At 39.4% G+C, this 14,873-nt stretch overlaps 3 protein-coding genes across 3 annotated transcripts in view; all 3 read right to left on the bottom strand.

Annotated features, from left to right (window-relative positions):
• Nucleotides 1-4,040, bottom strand: part of znrf3 (zinc and ring finger 3) — an 83,126-nt gene extending 79,086 nt beyond the window's left edge. Inside the window, exons 1-2 of the mRNA XM_077560587.1 lie at nucleotides 3,793-4,040; nucleotides 2,915-2,974 (exon numbers count right to left, since the gene is read on the bottom strand). The gene's annotated coding sequence lies outside the window, so the exon portion shown is untranslated. The remainder of the gene's footprint in view (nucleotides 1-2,914; nucleotides 2,975-3,792) is intronic.
• A 115-nt stretch (nucleotides 4,041-4,155) lies between these two features.
• LOC144048566 (uncharacterized) lies at nucleotides 4,156-7,549 on the bottom strand. The gene is made up of 3 exons (XM_077560692.1): nucleotides 6,752-7,549; nucleotides 6,226-6,495; nucleotides 4,156-5,522 (listed from the first exon to the last, which is right to left on the bottom strand). Exons 1-3 carry the CDS (start codon nucleotides 6,927-6,929, stop codon nucleotides 4,795-4,797), a joined length of 1,176 nt encoding a protein of 391 aa, XP_077416818.1. The 5' UTR covers nucleotides 6,930-7,549; the 3' UTR covers nucleotides 4,156-4,794.
• A 194-nt stretch (nucleotides 7,550-7,743) lies between these two features.
• Nucleotides 7,744-13,391, bottom strand: LOC144048548 (uncharacterized). Its single transcript, XM_077560670.1, has 3 exons — nucleotides 12,395-13,391; nucleotides 11,954-12,276; nucleotides 7,744-10,018 (listed from the first exon to the last, which is right to left on the bottom strand). The coding sequence occupies exons 2-3, from the start codon at nucleotides 12,126-12,128 to the stop codon at nucleotides 8,769-8,771; spliced, it is 1,425 nt and encodes a 474-aa protein (XP_077416796.1). The 5' UTR covers nucleotides 12,129-12,276; nucleotides 12,395-13,391; the 3' UTR covers nucleotides 7,744-8,768.
• Between the last annotated feature and the right edge of the window lie 1,482 nt (nucleotides 13,392-14,873).

The following is a 14,873-nucleotide window of genomic DNA, read 5'->3' as shown; positions in this document are numbered from 1 at the left end:
CAGCATTACATTGTGTACCTAATGAAGCGTCCTTCTCACTTAGTTAGCATCTTATGTGTTTTGACGCCTGGCTTCGCTCCTCTGTTGTCGCGGTAACCGAGGATAAGCATCTCTCCCGTAAGCTACCTTGACTGAAGCGTGTGCGTCATGGCAGTAATGTTCCACCACATTAATTAGGAAGGAAAAAAATACTTGACACATCTCAAAATAACAGCTTTGTTTTTTTTACTCTTTCGAAAATGCCGGAACAGATTAATGGCATTTAAATTCAATGGACAAAGATGAGTTGTGTTACAAACGTGGTTAAGGAACAACTTAAACTCTTATCTCAAGTCAGCATTGTATAAAGATAAAAACAAGATTTCACAAAGACACAACTATCACACGATGTTAATAATTACATTATTAAATCCTATAATATTATTAGAGCTGTCAAACAATTACATTTTTAAATCAGATAAGTCACATCTTAGAATTTTGATTAATCACGATTAATCACTTAATAAAAAAGGCTTTTTTTATCAATATTTTGTTCCCCGCTAAATTTAAAGAGCACCGGTTATGTGTTAATTCTTTTGACATTTAATGTTATATTTTGATCCGCTGCACGCGCTCATCCTCCTCTTTTTTCTAATCAATGAATTACTTGCATAATTTAAAATGGGGACAAAATGACTCCAATATTTTGACATGAACAAATATCCTAAATGTCATACGCAAACATTTATTAAATGCTTTATTTTAATGCATGTAATTATGTTTATCACTCAAACAGCCTGTGCTACGTTAAACGTAGCCATCCGCTGTCACGCTAAAGGATCATCTATGGTCAAAATTAAGTGCGATTAATCTGCGTTAATTCATGACTAATGCAATATTTTTTGGTGATTAATTAATAAATTAATGCTTTAACTTTCACAGCACTAAATATTATGCAATTGTACAATCACAAAAAAATGCAATAAAATACAAAATAAAGATTATTATATATGCTACATTTAAATGTGTGTAAAAAAGTGTTTACCCAACGTTTCAAAGTAAAAGAAAGCCTTTACGGCCTCGGCGTTTGGGGCCTCAGAGCAGCTAATCAGCTCACACAGCTAAACAACCGACGGAAGATTTGGTCCGATCGTCATTTCACGGCGTATTTTTACCGCACGGCTATTTCGGTTGGCGCGACGGCTTTTTCGTAGCGCTCGTGTGACAAGTTGTGGTGAACCCGAGCGAGCTGACATTTGCCACTGCGACATTGATAAGCAAGCACACGTGTGCAGGAATGCGAAAAGAATTAACTCACAAATCAGATTTGGTTACACTTGACTGGAGGTATATACGACTTTAGTGTAGCGCGTTTATTTGTGTTTACATTAGCGCAGGGGAGTTTGATCTCGGCGCAAATAATCCTCCCCTCTGTTAGTCCCACCTTGTTTCAGCACAGGTCAATATTGGAGTTTTTCTTGTAAATTGAGTTTAAAGTTTAAAAAGAGCACAACGGCCCCACAATGCCCATATGATTACATCCTTCAACTAAAATATATTATATCGTGTTATTTTTCAAAATAGTTTTGTATTTTGGATATTTCATTTATTTTTTAGTCTAAGATTTTGTGTATTTTTCCATTTACTTTATTTGTATATTTTTGTCAAAAGTTTTGTATTGCTTCATAATATTTGTATCTAATATTATTTGGTTTGGTGAAATTTTCTAACATTCAGATGTTAATATTCTGATATTTTGCAATATTGTACATTTTGTTACATAGTTTGTATTTTTTTCGTATTGGTCTATTTCATATGGATTTTTTGCTTTATTTTCTGGTGTTTTTGTGCAATATATTTGCATTTTTTGGGGTCATTTTTGGTTAATTTTCTGATACTTATAATATTATTCTGATTTTTTTTAAAACTTTGTTTCTAATATTTTTAGACATTCTGTTTTTTATTTGGGATATTTTTTCAAACTTTTCTCTATTATTTTCTATTTTTTGTTTCCTTTCTTCTAACATTCTTCTATTTCTAATATTTTATGTATTTTTAATCTAAAAAAAATGTTTAAACTTTGTATTTTATAATTTCATCAGTTATTTTTTTAGATATTTATATTTATGTTTTCATCAAAAAAATGTATTTCTTTGTTATAATAATATGATGGATTCAGTTAATATTTGATTCCCTAATTTAAATTTTGCTACATTTTTGTGTAGTGTCTATTTTCTATTACATTGCCTTTGTTTAGAACATGCGAGTGTACCTAATATTTGACTTGTGTCGTTCCCATTAGCAATAGCACTGATACATACGTGCCAACAAGGAAATACTTTGTGCACAGCTCTACAAACAAATGTTTTTGTCTGTCGGATGAGGGGGGCAAGCGGTTTGTTTTGAGGGGAAGGAGGTGATTGGGGGTCACGCATTTCAGGAATTCCACACAGTCTCACAAACCCCGCCCCCTTACCTCAGAGAGCCTTCGTCTTAACTGTGGTCTGGTGCAATAAATCAATTGTCTTCCTGCCATTAGAACTCATCTATCTGCTTTGTGAGGAAGTGCGGCCTGTCAGGACACGTTCTCAAAGTACCTCAGAGCAGTAAGTGACGCTTTTGATGTTGGTTGGAAAGACCGCACCTTTAACTGCAGAGATTTGGATACAGACCTACATACTTGTACTTGTCCCACGTGTACATTTCAAAATATACTCACTTTTTCAACCAAATTATGTCAAAACACATCCCATTTGAAAACAGCTAAGTGTCCAAAGCAAGATTCAGGGGGAAAAAATGGGGCACGGGTCCCTATGGTGGTCATATTCTGCCATTAAAGCAGTTTTGCTAAAACCCTTCATTACTGTCTTAAAATGGGATCAAAAACTAATTTACCTACTTTATAGCACAACTAAAATAAAGAAAAACTACTCACCTTTTAATTGAAGACGTATGAAAGCAGCGAGTCAGTTTTTTTCCCAAAACATCATGGCCCCTACAAATATAGAAACAGGTTAGCCAGGTTATATTTTATCCACTAGATGGTGCTATTTCTCACCATTCAAAGCATTCATCAAAATGTCACAGCTTTTTTACTGTTAACTGCCACAACTGTAGGTAAGTGTGTGTTGCTATTGATGCCGATAAATATTAGATACCGTAGATATTTTTACTAAAATAGCAAGGCACCCTGAGTGGATAAAGGTGTTGTTATTGCTGCATGCTTTGAAAAGTAGCCATATTTGGCGGACAATTCAAAATTGGCACATTTAAATGTATCTATCCATTATCAAAACATGAAACATTGAAATATAATCCCGCTCACATTTAAAAAAATAAATAAATAAACATCCATGTGAGGTTCAACAAAAGCTTAATATTACCCATAGATGAGAACTTGAATAATATTTTGTCCAAGGTCAAGAGCTATGGAAAATGAAATATCGTTTCAAAATCTGTTTTTGGTCTGCAATGTCCGTTATTGATAATTACCTGTTTAAAGCTGAAGTGAACAAAGGATTTTATTTACCTAAGGAGGAATTATTTTACTAGTTTAGTTATATTTAGGGCTCTGAAATTAACAACATGGAGAAAGGAAAATGTACATCTTCCACAGTTCTACATAGTAGTTGTATTCATGTTTTTGTTGTTCTTCGGTATTAATTAAATTCCCCTTTCGATAGGTTTTATAAGAACTCACAATTAGTGCACTGCTTTAGCGTCACCGGTAAGGTGTTGTCTAGAACAATGTCTGACATTTGACACACATTCTTAAAAGATTAAATCATAGGTTTTGTGAACATTCAGATGCACCTTGGATGAACAAACCGTCTGTGTATTCACTGGAAACAGCTTCATTGTCGTTGTTGCTCGTTCTTCGCTCTTATTTTTTTTTTTTTACAAAGTCCAACTGTGTCCTCCTTTCGCATGCCAACTTCTGCTATCTTCTTCGGTGGTGGTTGTCCAGAGATTGCGCAACGTCGCGCGGTCGCCATCTTGAGGCGGTATTGACGACTAACCTCAACTATTGAGCACTTAAGACATAACTGCATACAAAGTGCCGTACATGAAGTTAAAAAAAAATCTCAGACAACAAATACAGTTAAAACAATAAATTCATAACAAAGACAGTAAATACAACAGTGCAAAGACAGACAGAGAAATGATGCTAAGAGGTCAGATTCCAAATTGTTTTTAATGTAAAAGCGAGACACAAACGTGACATTTTACTTGTTCTTAAAATTAAATGAAACAATAAAACAACAATGTCTGTTTTGTACCTATTTTCTAGGTGTAATCCTAAAATGTTGTTGTTTCTTGGAGGCTGGGTAAAAGGTGGGCTAAAAATAGTTTTGAGTTTAAGATGTTTTCTGGCGTTTTCCTGCTAAATAAACCAGACACGGCAGGACGGGATTCAATCACGTCTCTCTTTTATTCTGATGACTGCTAAGTTCCAATTCAGTTCTTGAATTTTAATTGTGGCGGCAAACAGGAAGACATTCGAATCGCAGGAAGGATAATTGAAATGCAGTCATGAACAGCACTGCATTTCCCAGAATACCTTGCTTTAATATTAGGGCTTTAAAATGGCTGCCCAAATATTTTGGACATTTTGTTAGGAGCACACTAGTGAAATACACCATTTCCTTCTCACAGATATGTAATGAGAATGAGTTTCTCTGAATTGCATTGAATTCAATATGACTTCCTGTCATCCAAATTCAATTCAACATCCTGTGGAGTGGAGTCTATTCAAATTCATCTACTGGAATGAATTCTGAAACTCCGAATTTTGCACAGCCTTACCTTGCATCCCTAATTAAAAGGCTTTTCCCCACTGTGCGTTTTCATGTGCGCCAGCATGTTCGCCTCGACACAGAACCTCCTGCCGCAAACGGGGCAAGCGAAGGCCTTTTCTCCCGTGTGTATCCGCAAGTGTGTCAGCATGCTGGGCTCCTGAGAGAAGGTTTTGCCGCAAAACGAGCAGGTGAACGTTTGTTGTAACGCGTGTGTTTTCATGTGCCATTCCAGGTTCACCTTCTGAGTGAACCGCTTATCGCAAATGGAACACTTAAACGAATCCTCTCTGTGCGTGTGTATGTGATCGCTTAAATTCCTCTTGCAGGAGAAGATTTTAGCGCAAATTGGGCAGACTAAAGGTTTATCAACGGTGTGTGTTACAGTGTGTGCAATCAAAGCAACTCTTGAACGAAACCTTTCACCGCAAACGAAGCAGCTCAGGGCGTTACCTCCCCCGTGTTTCCTCATGTGTGCCGCCAGGTGAATCTTCCGCGAGAATCTGTGACCACAAACTGAGCAGTTTAAGGATTTCTCCCTGCCGCGGGAGCCCGCGTGCGACTGCGCGCGCGCCAGCGGGCCGTGGTCATCGAGCGGGGGTGACCAATCGGGCGATTTGTCGTCGTCTTCGCGCTTTACGAGGGCGCCGGTCAGCAGCAAGTTGCTGATGCTGGACCCCTCCTCCTCTTCCTCCTTAATGCGGCGGCGCTGGGGATGCTCCAAACTGGAGGTTCCTTCAAGTTCTTCTGTAGGTGACAAAGCAACCAGAGTTGGGAGTAAGTCACAGTCTCTAGCCTAAACCTTACAGTTCCACAAATTAGTATGTGTCATGCTTTGCATTATGTGCCCACAAATTTGTATTTTGTGCATACGTTATACCCATTTCTTGGCTACAGATGAGTATTTCATGCACAAGTTATACGTATTTTGTGCATGTTAGAAATATGCCGTGGACACAATTAATATGACTTGACCACAAATGAGCATTCAATGTGTTGTTTTTAAATCGATTTAGTGACCATAATACATCCCCATGTCATGAGGTTTGTTGATCTTAATCTTTTTTCTTTTCTTTTAAACACACAGTTGGAAAAAAAAGTTACATTTTTTTACATCCATGGAATTTTCTTATTCTTTCTTTTCTAACCTGAATTACTTTGTTCACGTCGCTGGCGTCGGACCAAACCCTTGAACCTCCAAAACGGCCAATTTTACGGAGACCCCCAAAAATGTCATGAGCAAGCCATTATCGACACTTTAGATTGGTCAATAAATCATTTGTAAAATAACAGCCACAATGGATTGACAATAGTGTAGATTAAAAAAATAAATAAAAATACTACATTTATCAAATTGTGACTTACAGAGACTAAACGTAACCATTTTCATGTAAGGAAAAATGTATTAATTAAAAGTGTTTGTTTGTTGATGTGACCTCTTTCCTCTCACCTTCAGAGTCTGTACCGCTCCTCAAAAGTTCATCAATGTCGTCACTGTCGGACAGCGGAGCAAATAGGGGGTCTGCTTGTGGTGATCCGTGGTGGTCTCCTTTGGTCTCCGTCATTTGTTGCAACTCAGTCGGTTCTTCTTCCATTTTCATGTGGACAGCTGCCATCTCCTCTTTAACATGGAGGGGCTGTGGATGCTCCAAACTGCTGGTGCCCTCTTGCAGCTGAGGGGAAGATTGTTGGACTTGGTGACCAATCAGCGGCTGGGCATCTGTTGGACACAAGCGACAGAAACGCAATTGAGCTCATGTTATGTGAATAAGTATTAACATTTTTCGTCCAAATGATGGGCCTGATTTAGGTGTAAACACGATGATGATTCTCTCAAGGCAGCAAGTGGTCTGCCTCACAGTTCTACGATCCCATTCGTCCATTTCATCCCATTTATTGCGAAGCGTTAATTCTCCTTGTGACTTTCCATAAACGCTTCAGAGTAGCTAAACGTAAACAACAACATTTGAACGCACCTTGGATGTGCAACAACAGTTGTGACTTTGAAATAGCTTCCAGTTGTCGTCGTTGTTGCTCGCTCTCCTCTCTCGCTCGACGAAGTTGCTCCTCGTACGACGCTATCGTTCTTTCAAACAGTCCGAAGATTTCGTCGGCGGCCGCAATCAGTCGCTCTCTTACCAAATCTTTCAACATTTTTGACGATTTTTCACCTTTTGTCGTCCTCACCGGCTTTGTCGTCCTCAAGCGGCAATTTAAACAGTCAGGAACTTCCGCTTTCTTCTTCGGTGGTGGTTTTCTTTCGGACGACAGTCGCACAGCTATAACGCCACGCGCTCGCCATCTTGAGGCGGTATCGACAACTGCTGGGCGATATTGGAAAGCAGAAGCTGTCCAAACAATTTTCACTAGAATGTGAGAGGGACTGAACAGGAATTTGACTCGTTCATAAATTTGAATTTGAATTTTTCAATTTAACACAGGCGTGGGAATGGAGAACAACCTGCTCCACCAGATGCATGCAGCCTCTAAGTCAGGGGTGTCCAAGCTCGGTCCTGGAGGGCTGGTGCCCTGCAGGTTTTGGATGTTTCCCTGCTCCAACACACCTGTTCCAATCAACAGTATCATTATCAGGCCTATGCAGAGCTTACCGATGAGCTTCAGCTGTGTTGGAGAGAAACATCCAAAACCTGCCCTTGAGGACGAAGTTTAGACACCACTGATCTAAGTCAGCATAGACTGCGGCACCCAAATTGCTTCTTTTTTTTTTCAAATAGCCAAAAGATTTCATCCGCAGCCGCATTTAGCCGCTCTTACCAAATTTTTCAACATTTTGACATTTATCTCCTCCCACGCACTGACACTAACGTCCGCTTTTTCTTCTTCGTTGGTGGTAGTTCTATTCACGTCATGTGGCCGCCATCTTGAGGCGGTATTGAAGACGGCTCAAAGATGCGAGCATAAAAGCACGTGAAGGGTACGAAATTGACATTGAATTTGTTTCTTTTGAACTCAACTTTATTTATAGAGCACTTTAAAAACAACCAACTCAACTTTATTTATAGAGCACTTTAAAAACAACCAAAGCTGCATACAAGGTGCTGAACATAAATATACAGTCAGACATATAAAAACAGAGTTATATTAATAACATGAACACCTTAAATACAATAAAACACTGAAACAATTTAAACATTACGATGCAATAAAATACAATACATTTTATTGAATAGAAAAGATTATGTTATATTTACTGCACACTGACATCATGATACAAAACAGTAACACACTACAGTAGTGTGTATATAATATGCATCGGTAGTTTTTTTTTTTTAAGTTTTAAAATAGATTTTGTACAACAGCGTATTAGGGCCACGTATAAATATCTATTTTTGAGATGGCGGGGGCAATATTCCAAGATTTTTTCCCCCGCATATTTGCCACTTTATAAACTCGTAAATTTGGGAGTTTATAAAGTGGCAAATTTGCGAGTTTTTTTCTCTGAATATTGTCCCCGTCCTCTAAAAAATATATATATTTATATGTGGCCCTAATATGCCGTTGTATTTTTGTCTGTTCTTTTTTTCGAGCTGTTACACTATGAAAATAGAGTTGATAACTTGATATATATGTTATTTACAATGGGAAAATTTGTTTAGAACAACATGGAAGTCAATCAAGCCTACAACAAAACAACTTAGAGGAACTCAACCGTAATAAAATGTTTATAATTTGATAATGGGGCAAAAGTATTAATCGATTTTATCCATCTATGTGAGAGTATTTGTTGTTTTAACTGCTGCTGTTCACCGCTTCCAAGTTACAACCAAAGAAAAGTTAGTTTACAAAAGCACTTTTAAGTGTTGCCAGTTTAAGCAATTTTGCTGCCACATTCAGCAACTATTTTTCAAAAATGTGACCAAAAGTGGGTCTTTCTTCTACTTGGAAACAGGAAGCCAATCACAACATCGATTTCATTGCGTTATGTGTTTATAAAATACATGTATGATTTTGCAAAACTGTGCTGGCTCGTGTTTATTCTCCTTTGTGTGTCTGCATGTGCGCTTTAAATCTGTTCTTATGAGAGTAGTTTTTATCACAAATTGAGCAACTGAAAGGCTTTTCCCCGGTGTGTGTTTTCATGTGTGACACCATGTTCCCCTTGAGAAAGAACTTCCTCCCGCAAACGGAGCAAGCAAAAGGCTTTTCCCCCGTGTGCGTTCGTTCGTGTCCGATCAACGAGCCCTTTTGCGCAAAGCTTTCGCCGCAAACCGAGCAACTGAAAGGTTTTTCCCCCGTGTGTATTCGCATGTGCGTGATCATGGTGGGCTTCTGAGAGAACGTTTTCCCACAAACCGAGCAGGTGAAAGGTTTTTCTCCCGTGTGCGTTCTCATGTGCGATTCCATGTTCACCTTCTGAGTGAATCGCTTGCAGCATATCGAACAATTAAAGTTTTTTTCTTTGTGTGTGCGCATGTGCTCGTTTAAATTACTCCTGTAGGAAAAGCTTTTGCCGCAAGTTGAGCAAGTGAAAGGTTTCTCTCCGGTGTGCGTTACCGTGTGCGCAATCAAAGCCACCTTTGAAATAAACGTGTCGCCGCACACCGAGCAGCTGAAGGGTTTTTCTCCGGTGTGTTTTCTCATGTGGGACACCAAGTGAATCTTTCGAGAGAATCTGTTGCCACAAACTGAGCAGCTGAAGGATTTCTTTCCAATGTGCGTACTCGCGTGCGCCCGCATGTGCGCCCTTTGGGTAAACGTCTGACCACACACCAAACAACTAAAGGGTTTGTCACCGGTGTGGGTCCGCGTATGCACATTCAAACTGTACTTACTGGGAAAGCTTTTGCCACAAACGGAGCAGCTAAAGGGTTTTTCTCCCGTGTGCATCCTCATGTGGAGAGTCAAGTTGCACTTGTAAGAGTAGCTTTTGCCACAAACCGAGCAGGTGAAACGTTCTTTACGCTGGTCGTCACTTTCGCAGTCTGTGTCGCTCCTGGAAGGTTCTTCCGTGTTGTCGCTGTGTGACAGCGGCGCCAAGAGGTTCTCCGCTTGCGGTGCTCCACAGTGGTCTCCACTTGGACTGCCGTGATGACGCTGTGACGATTCGGGCAGTTTCTCGTCATCCTCGTCTTCACTCTTCATGACGACGATGGTCAGTGGCATCTCGCTGATGTCTGCCTCCTCGTTTTCCTCCTTAATGTCAGGGAGTTTTGGATGCTCCTCTTCTTCTTTAAGGGGCTGTGGATCTTCCTGCTCCAAACTGAAACTCTCCAAAAGTTCATCTGTCGGACACAAGCAAGTATAGGTAAGCCATAAGTAAGTCTCAGGCAGAGGTGGGGATTAGCCAGTTTATTGCACTTTTTGGATAAATGATATATGTTCGACTCGAGTAGTTTTAACAACATACATTTTTTTTGAAACCTTTATTTAACCAGGAATGTTCCATTTGAATAAAAAAAAAAACTATTTTCCAAGGGAGTCCTAGCCAAGAACAGTTGCAACAAAATTCAAAATGACATGCATGTCAGTAAAAAGTTAAAGTTTCAACAGGATTTAAAATGACATCTAAATTAAATAAAACAGTTTCAAGTTCAGGAAGTTGTCTGGATTTAAAGTCATTCAAAGAGATATAGTTATGTTAACTTCCAGTCCTTTTGCAACAGTTCCATGTAGACGGAGCAGAGAAGTCAAAAGCCTTTTTTTCCCCCAAACTCTGTTATTTAAACACAATCTGTAGGAATTAACACTTCTCTGAGTGATTAAGTTAGAAATGTAAGAGGACAGTAGTCCAAGAATGGCCTTGTAGATAAAAGTGTAGCAGTGAGCTAATCTCCTGGGAGCCGAAGGTGGCCATCACACTCAAGTGCAGTTCACAATGATAGGTCAAGGCTCTTTATTTAGTATAGTGTTGATCCAATACCGTTTTTTGGCCGATGATACCGATTCCGATACCTGGGTTTGGCAGTATCGGTCGATGCCGATACCGTACCTGAAGGTTTTTTTTTCCTCAACATGAAAAAGCTGCCCTGCCATTGGTTCAAAGCATTCAAGGACCAATAGGATATCTTGGCTGGGCATGCAGTGAACTCGTCACACATCAGGGAATGTCGTGCACGGGCAAGACACAAGATGCTGCATACCAAAGTCCTACATTAGCGTCAGAAATAATGATATCGGCATGTTACTTGTTAGTACTCGCCGATGCCGATGCCACTGTTTTAATGCAGTATACCGATACCGGTATTGGAACAACACTAATTTAATACTATAAATACTTCAGAGAAGCATGGCACATAGAATCAATCTTGGTCAGACATTGATCTGAAGCATTTTCATTTTTAACAAGTCTCCCTAATCTATATGGAACCAAAAAAAAAACAACATGAACATACTTATTACAATTTCTTGTATTACTTTTACTAGTATTTTGGTAAAGAAGACAACTACTGCACTACTACTTTTACTCTGTTGCAAAGAGCTAAATTATGCTTGCTACTATTTCTATCTATTTTAGTTTGTCAGACACGTTTGTCACACGACTCTGAAAGAGTCCTATTTTCGTGACCATAGCAGAATTCTTTATTTACCTTCGAGGCTTCAACTGCCTACAAGAACTCCACTTGGAACGTAATACCAAAATTATTAGATCACATTTATTAAAAAAAAAAAAAAAAACATAAATACTATACAAAAACACAATATAAATGCACACAACTGTCCGAATCATCTTGTTTCACTAGTTGGCAAGAATATTGAGCTAAAATATGAAAAGAACATAAAACTTTGAAATCAAATATATCATACTCACTGGGCATTCTGAATGAATTCATGTGTGCAGAATGCAAAATAATACGTTTTTGCTTGCTTCTCTGCTCAGCCAATCAGAAGTCTGAATCCCAGTTACTATTAAGAGTCGTTGTGGGAACCTTGAAATGACGTGATAAGAGGATACTTCGCAACACTTTTGATAGTCGGCATGACATCCCGTGCATGTTATCTAGCGTAGCAATTAACCACAGAGCAACACGTTTTAGCATCGGGTAAACGCCGTCAAGTCTGTTGTGATTGGTGTCGAACGACTTTTTTTTGGGGGGGGGGGATTATTTGATAACAGTCTGTCTGACTGAGTATGTATCATCATGTCGTACCAGTATAAATGTAAATTAAGTTTTCCCAGCCACGATATTTGTCCGTACAAGGTGAAAATATGAACAAACCTTGTTCGCGTTGCACGCTTTGGTTCTTGACATCTTCCAGTTGTCGTCGTTGTCGCTCGGTCTCCTCTCGCGCCCGACAAAGTTGCTCCTCGTATGACGCGATCGTTTTTTCAAACAGTCCGAATATTTCGTCAGCGGCCGCAATTAGTCGCCGCCTTACCAACTCTTTTAACATTTCGATGTTTTTGACTCGATTTTGCTTGGACTCGTTAACGTTCCGTCTTGAGCAACGAACACTTCCGCCTCTTTCTTCTTCAGGGGTGGATTTAGAGAACCACGCATCAGTGGTGTCGAATTACCGCCATCTTGCGGCGGTAGAGAAACTGTTCAAGATGAACAGAGCAGAGGAAACAAGAACCGAAGGATAAATCTTACAGACTCTTGTTATTGTATGAGCATACATATACGTTTATTTATACCAGGTCCAATAGTACATGTTACCTGTCTCGAATTTTGCCTTTTTCAGCCCGAATGGCGCATCCACAGTGTAACAGGACCTCCATCTTGCAGCGGTATTGAAGATGACTCGAGATCAAGAGAACAGAAGAATAAAGTAGAGCTGTGGTTGTGACTCGTATTTATTTCAAATAATGTGAGCACACGCTGTCAACAGAGGACATTCCACAGCATTCTTGATGTGAAACAACCAAATGGAAAACAAACTTTGGAAATGCTGTGTAGGAAAATCAACATTGCAACCATTCATCTTTACTCGAACTCCAAAATCAAGACCCCGAGAGACATTTTTCTTCATGTGTATTTTTCAGTCCATTAATTGGCTTTTGCCATCAAATCAGTACATCACAAACACAATTAACCCCACTTTGATTCGATTAGGCTTCATTACAAATAACAAAAAATTGACTGATGTAGAGATGAAAAAGTTGCAATTATGGCATTAAATAAGACAAAGAGAGTAATAGAATATAAAATGTGCAGTAAAGACAACATAATATAATGCAGACAACGCACCCAGAAAGTATTTCCAGTACTTTACTGCAGTTTGTTAAATTACAGCCATTTTCCCAAATTGATTTTTTTTTATTGACACACCACATCATATAAAGTTTTTTTTAGATTACTATATATAAAAAATATAAAAATAAAAATAAGACCACATATACACGTATCAACAACTCTTTAGCAGTCTTCTCCACGAAATTCTGCCAAACAAGTGTGGCATGAACATAAGTCAATAAGTCATAAATCAGACTAGAACAATAATACAAACAAATCTGTGGCTTTCTTATTCAACATTCAATGTTTCATGAAAAAAAAAAATAGGAAAGCTCTGTGAATACTTTCCGGATGCAGTGACTATACAATGTGCATTGTAGTAGATTTTTTTTCACACGTTTTATACTACTTTTCTACCCTTGATACATGATAAAACAACTTTTTCCCCAAGTGTGACGCCACAAGAATGAACCTTTGATCACGTCAGTTCATCATCAAGTAAACTACTACTCCCTTCGTCCTTGTGTCTGCGGACATGTGCGTTCAAATTACTCTTGTACGCAAAGCTTTTGCCACAGAGTGAACACGTGAACAATTTCTCTCCGGTGTGCGCTGCTGTGTGCGCGATCAAAGCCACCTTGAGGATAAAGCCTTCGCCGCATATTGAGCAACTGAAAGGTTTTTCCCCCGTGTGCGACTGCATGTGAACGTTCAAATTGCTCTTGTGGGAGAAGCTTTTACCGCAAACGGAGCAACTGAAAGGTTTTTCCCCCGTGTGTATTCGCATGTGTGTTACCATGGTGGGCTTTTGCGAGAAGTTTTTGCCACAAAATGAGCATGTGAACGGTCTTTCGCCCGTGTGCGTTCTCATGTGTGTCACCATGTTTGCCTTCTGGGTGAATCTCTTCCCACAAACGGAGCAACTAAAAGTTTTCTCTTTGTGTGTGCACATGTGATCGCTCAAGTTACTCCTGTAGGAGTAACTTTTCCCGCAAACCGAGCACGTGAAAGGTTTCTCTCCGGTGTGCGTTCTCATGTGCGTCACCATGTTTACCTTTTGGGTGAAACGTTTATGGCACATGGAGCAACTGAAGGGTTTTTCTCCACTGTGCGTTCTCATGTGTGTAGTCAGCTGGCACTTATAAGAATAAATGTTTCCACACAGTGTGCAGGTAAAGTGTTCTTTATGGTTGCCGTCACCTTCGTAGTCTGCATCGCTCCTTGAAGGTTCTTCTGTGTTGTCCTTGTGCGGCATTGGAGCAAAGAGGTCATCTGGTGGTGGCCCCCCATTTGGATCGTGATGCTGAAGCAGCAACGTCTCAGGTAGTTCATCATCATAGTCTTCGCTCTTCACAACAACCACGGTCAGTGTCTCCTCATCCTCCTGCCTCACATCCTTCTTTTTAACATGGAGGGACTGTGGATCCTCCTCTTCCTCTTCTTTAACGTGAGAAGTCTGTGGACCCTCCTGTTGCAAACTGGAGCTTCCTCCCCGAAGTTGTTCTTGACCAGCAATCAGCTGCTGGACATCTACAAGACGCAAACAACACAATGACAATGCAGTGAGATGTTTTGGCTTCATGTGATATTTTGTCAACGTGTAACCCAGCTGTAATTTCAATTCATACTACTGCTACTCCAAGGCGAGCACAGCAGGAGTAGCACGATGAAATCATGACACACAAACTGTTTTAATACTTTACAACTTATTTATTTAATAATTTACAATTAATTTATTCAGTTTTTGAAGTATAATACTATTGAATGCATTATATATATATACTGTGTCTTATGGGAGCTGGAACGTTTTAATGCCATTTAAATTAATTTCAATGGGAAAATGACCTAGCTTACCGACGCGCGTTTCTGTAGACACAATTTAAAAATAACAAAAACAAATCATCCGCCAAAGCTAAACAGTTGCGTTAAAATATGTAAATACCTTCGTTGGGTAGCCCAATGT

Source organism: Vanacampus margaritifer, chromosome 3, assembly GCF_051991255.1.
Source record: "Vanacampus margaritifer isolate UIUO_Vmar chromosome 3, RoL_Vmar_1.0, whole genome shotgun sequence".
NCBI lineage: Eukaryota > Metazoa > Chordata > Actinopteri > Syngnathiformes > Syngnathidae > Vanacampus > Vanacampus margaritifer.
The sequence above is the reverse complement of the archived record's forward strand: the minus strand, read 5'-3'. Positions and strand labels throughout refer to the sequence as shown.

Excerpts from the sequence above, each read along its gene's own strand:
- LOC144048566 (XM_077560692.1), bottom strand. The coding sequence starts at position 6,929 with ATGTTGAAAGATTTGGTAAGAGAGCGACTGATTGCGGCCGCCGACGAA. Across the intron at positions 6,496-6,751 it reads ACTGTTGTTGCACATCCAAG|ATGCCCAGCCGCTGATTGGT; the intron begins GTGCGTTCAAAT and ends TGTGTCCAACAG. Across the intron at positions 5,523-6,225 it reads GAGCGGTACAGACTCTGAAG|AAGAACTTGAAGGAACCTCC; the intron begins GTGAGAGGAAAG and ends TGTCACCTACAG.
- LOC144048548 (XM_077560670.1), bottom strand. The coding sequence starts at position 12,128 with ATGTTAAAAGAGTTGGTAAGGCGGCGACTAATTGCGGCCGCTGACGAA. Across the intron at positions 10,019-11,953 it reads AAGCGTGCAACGCGAACAAG|ATGAACTTTTGGAGAGTTTC; the intron begins GTTTGTTCATAT and ends TGTGTCCGACAG.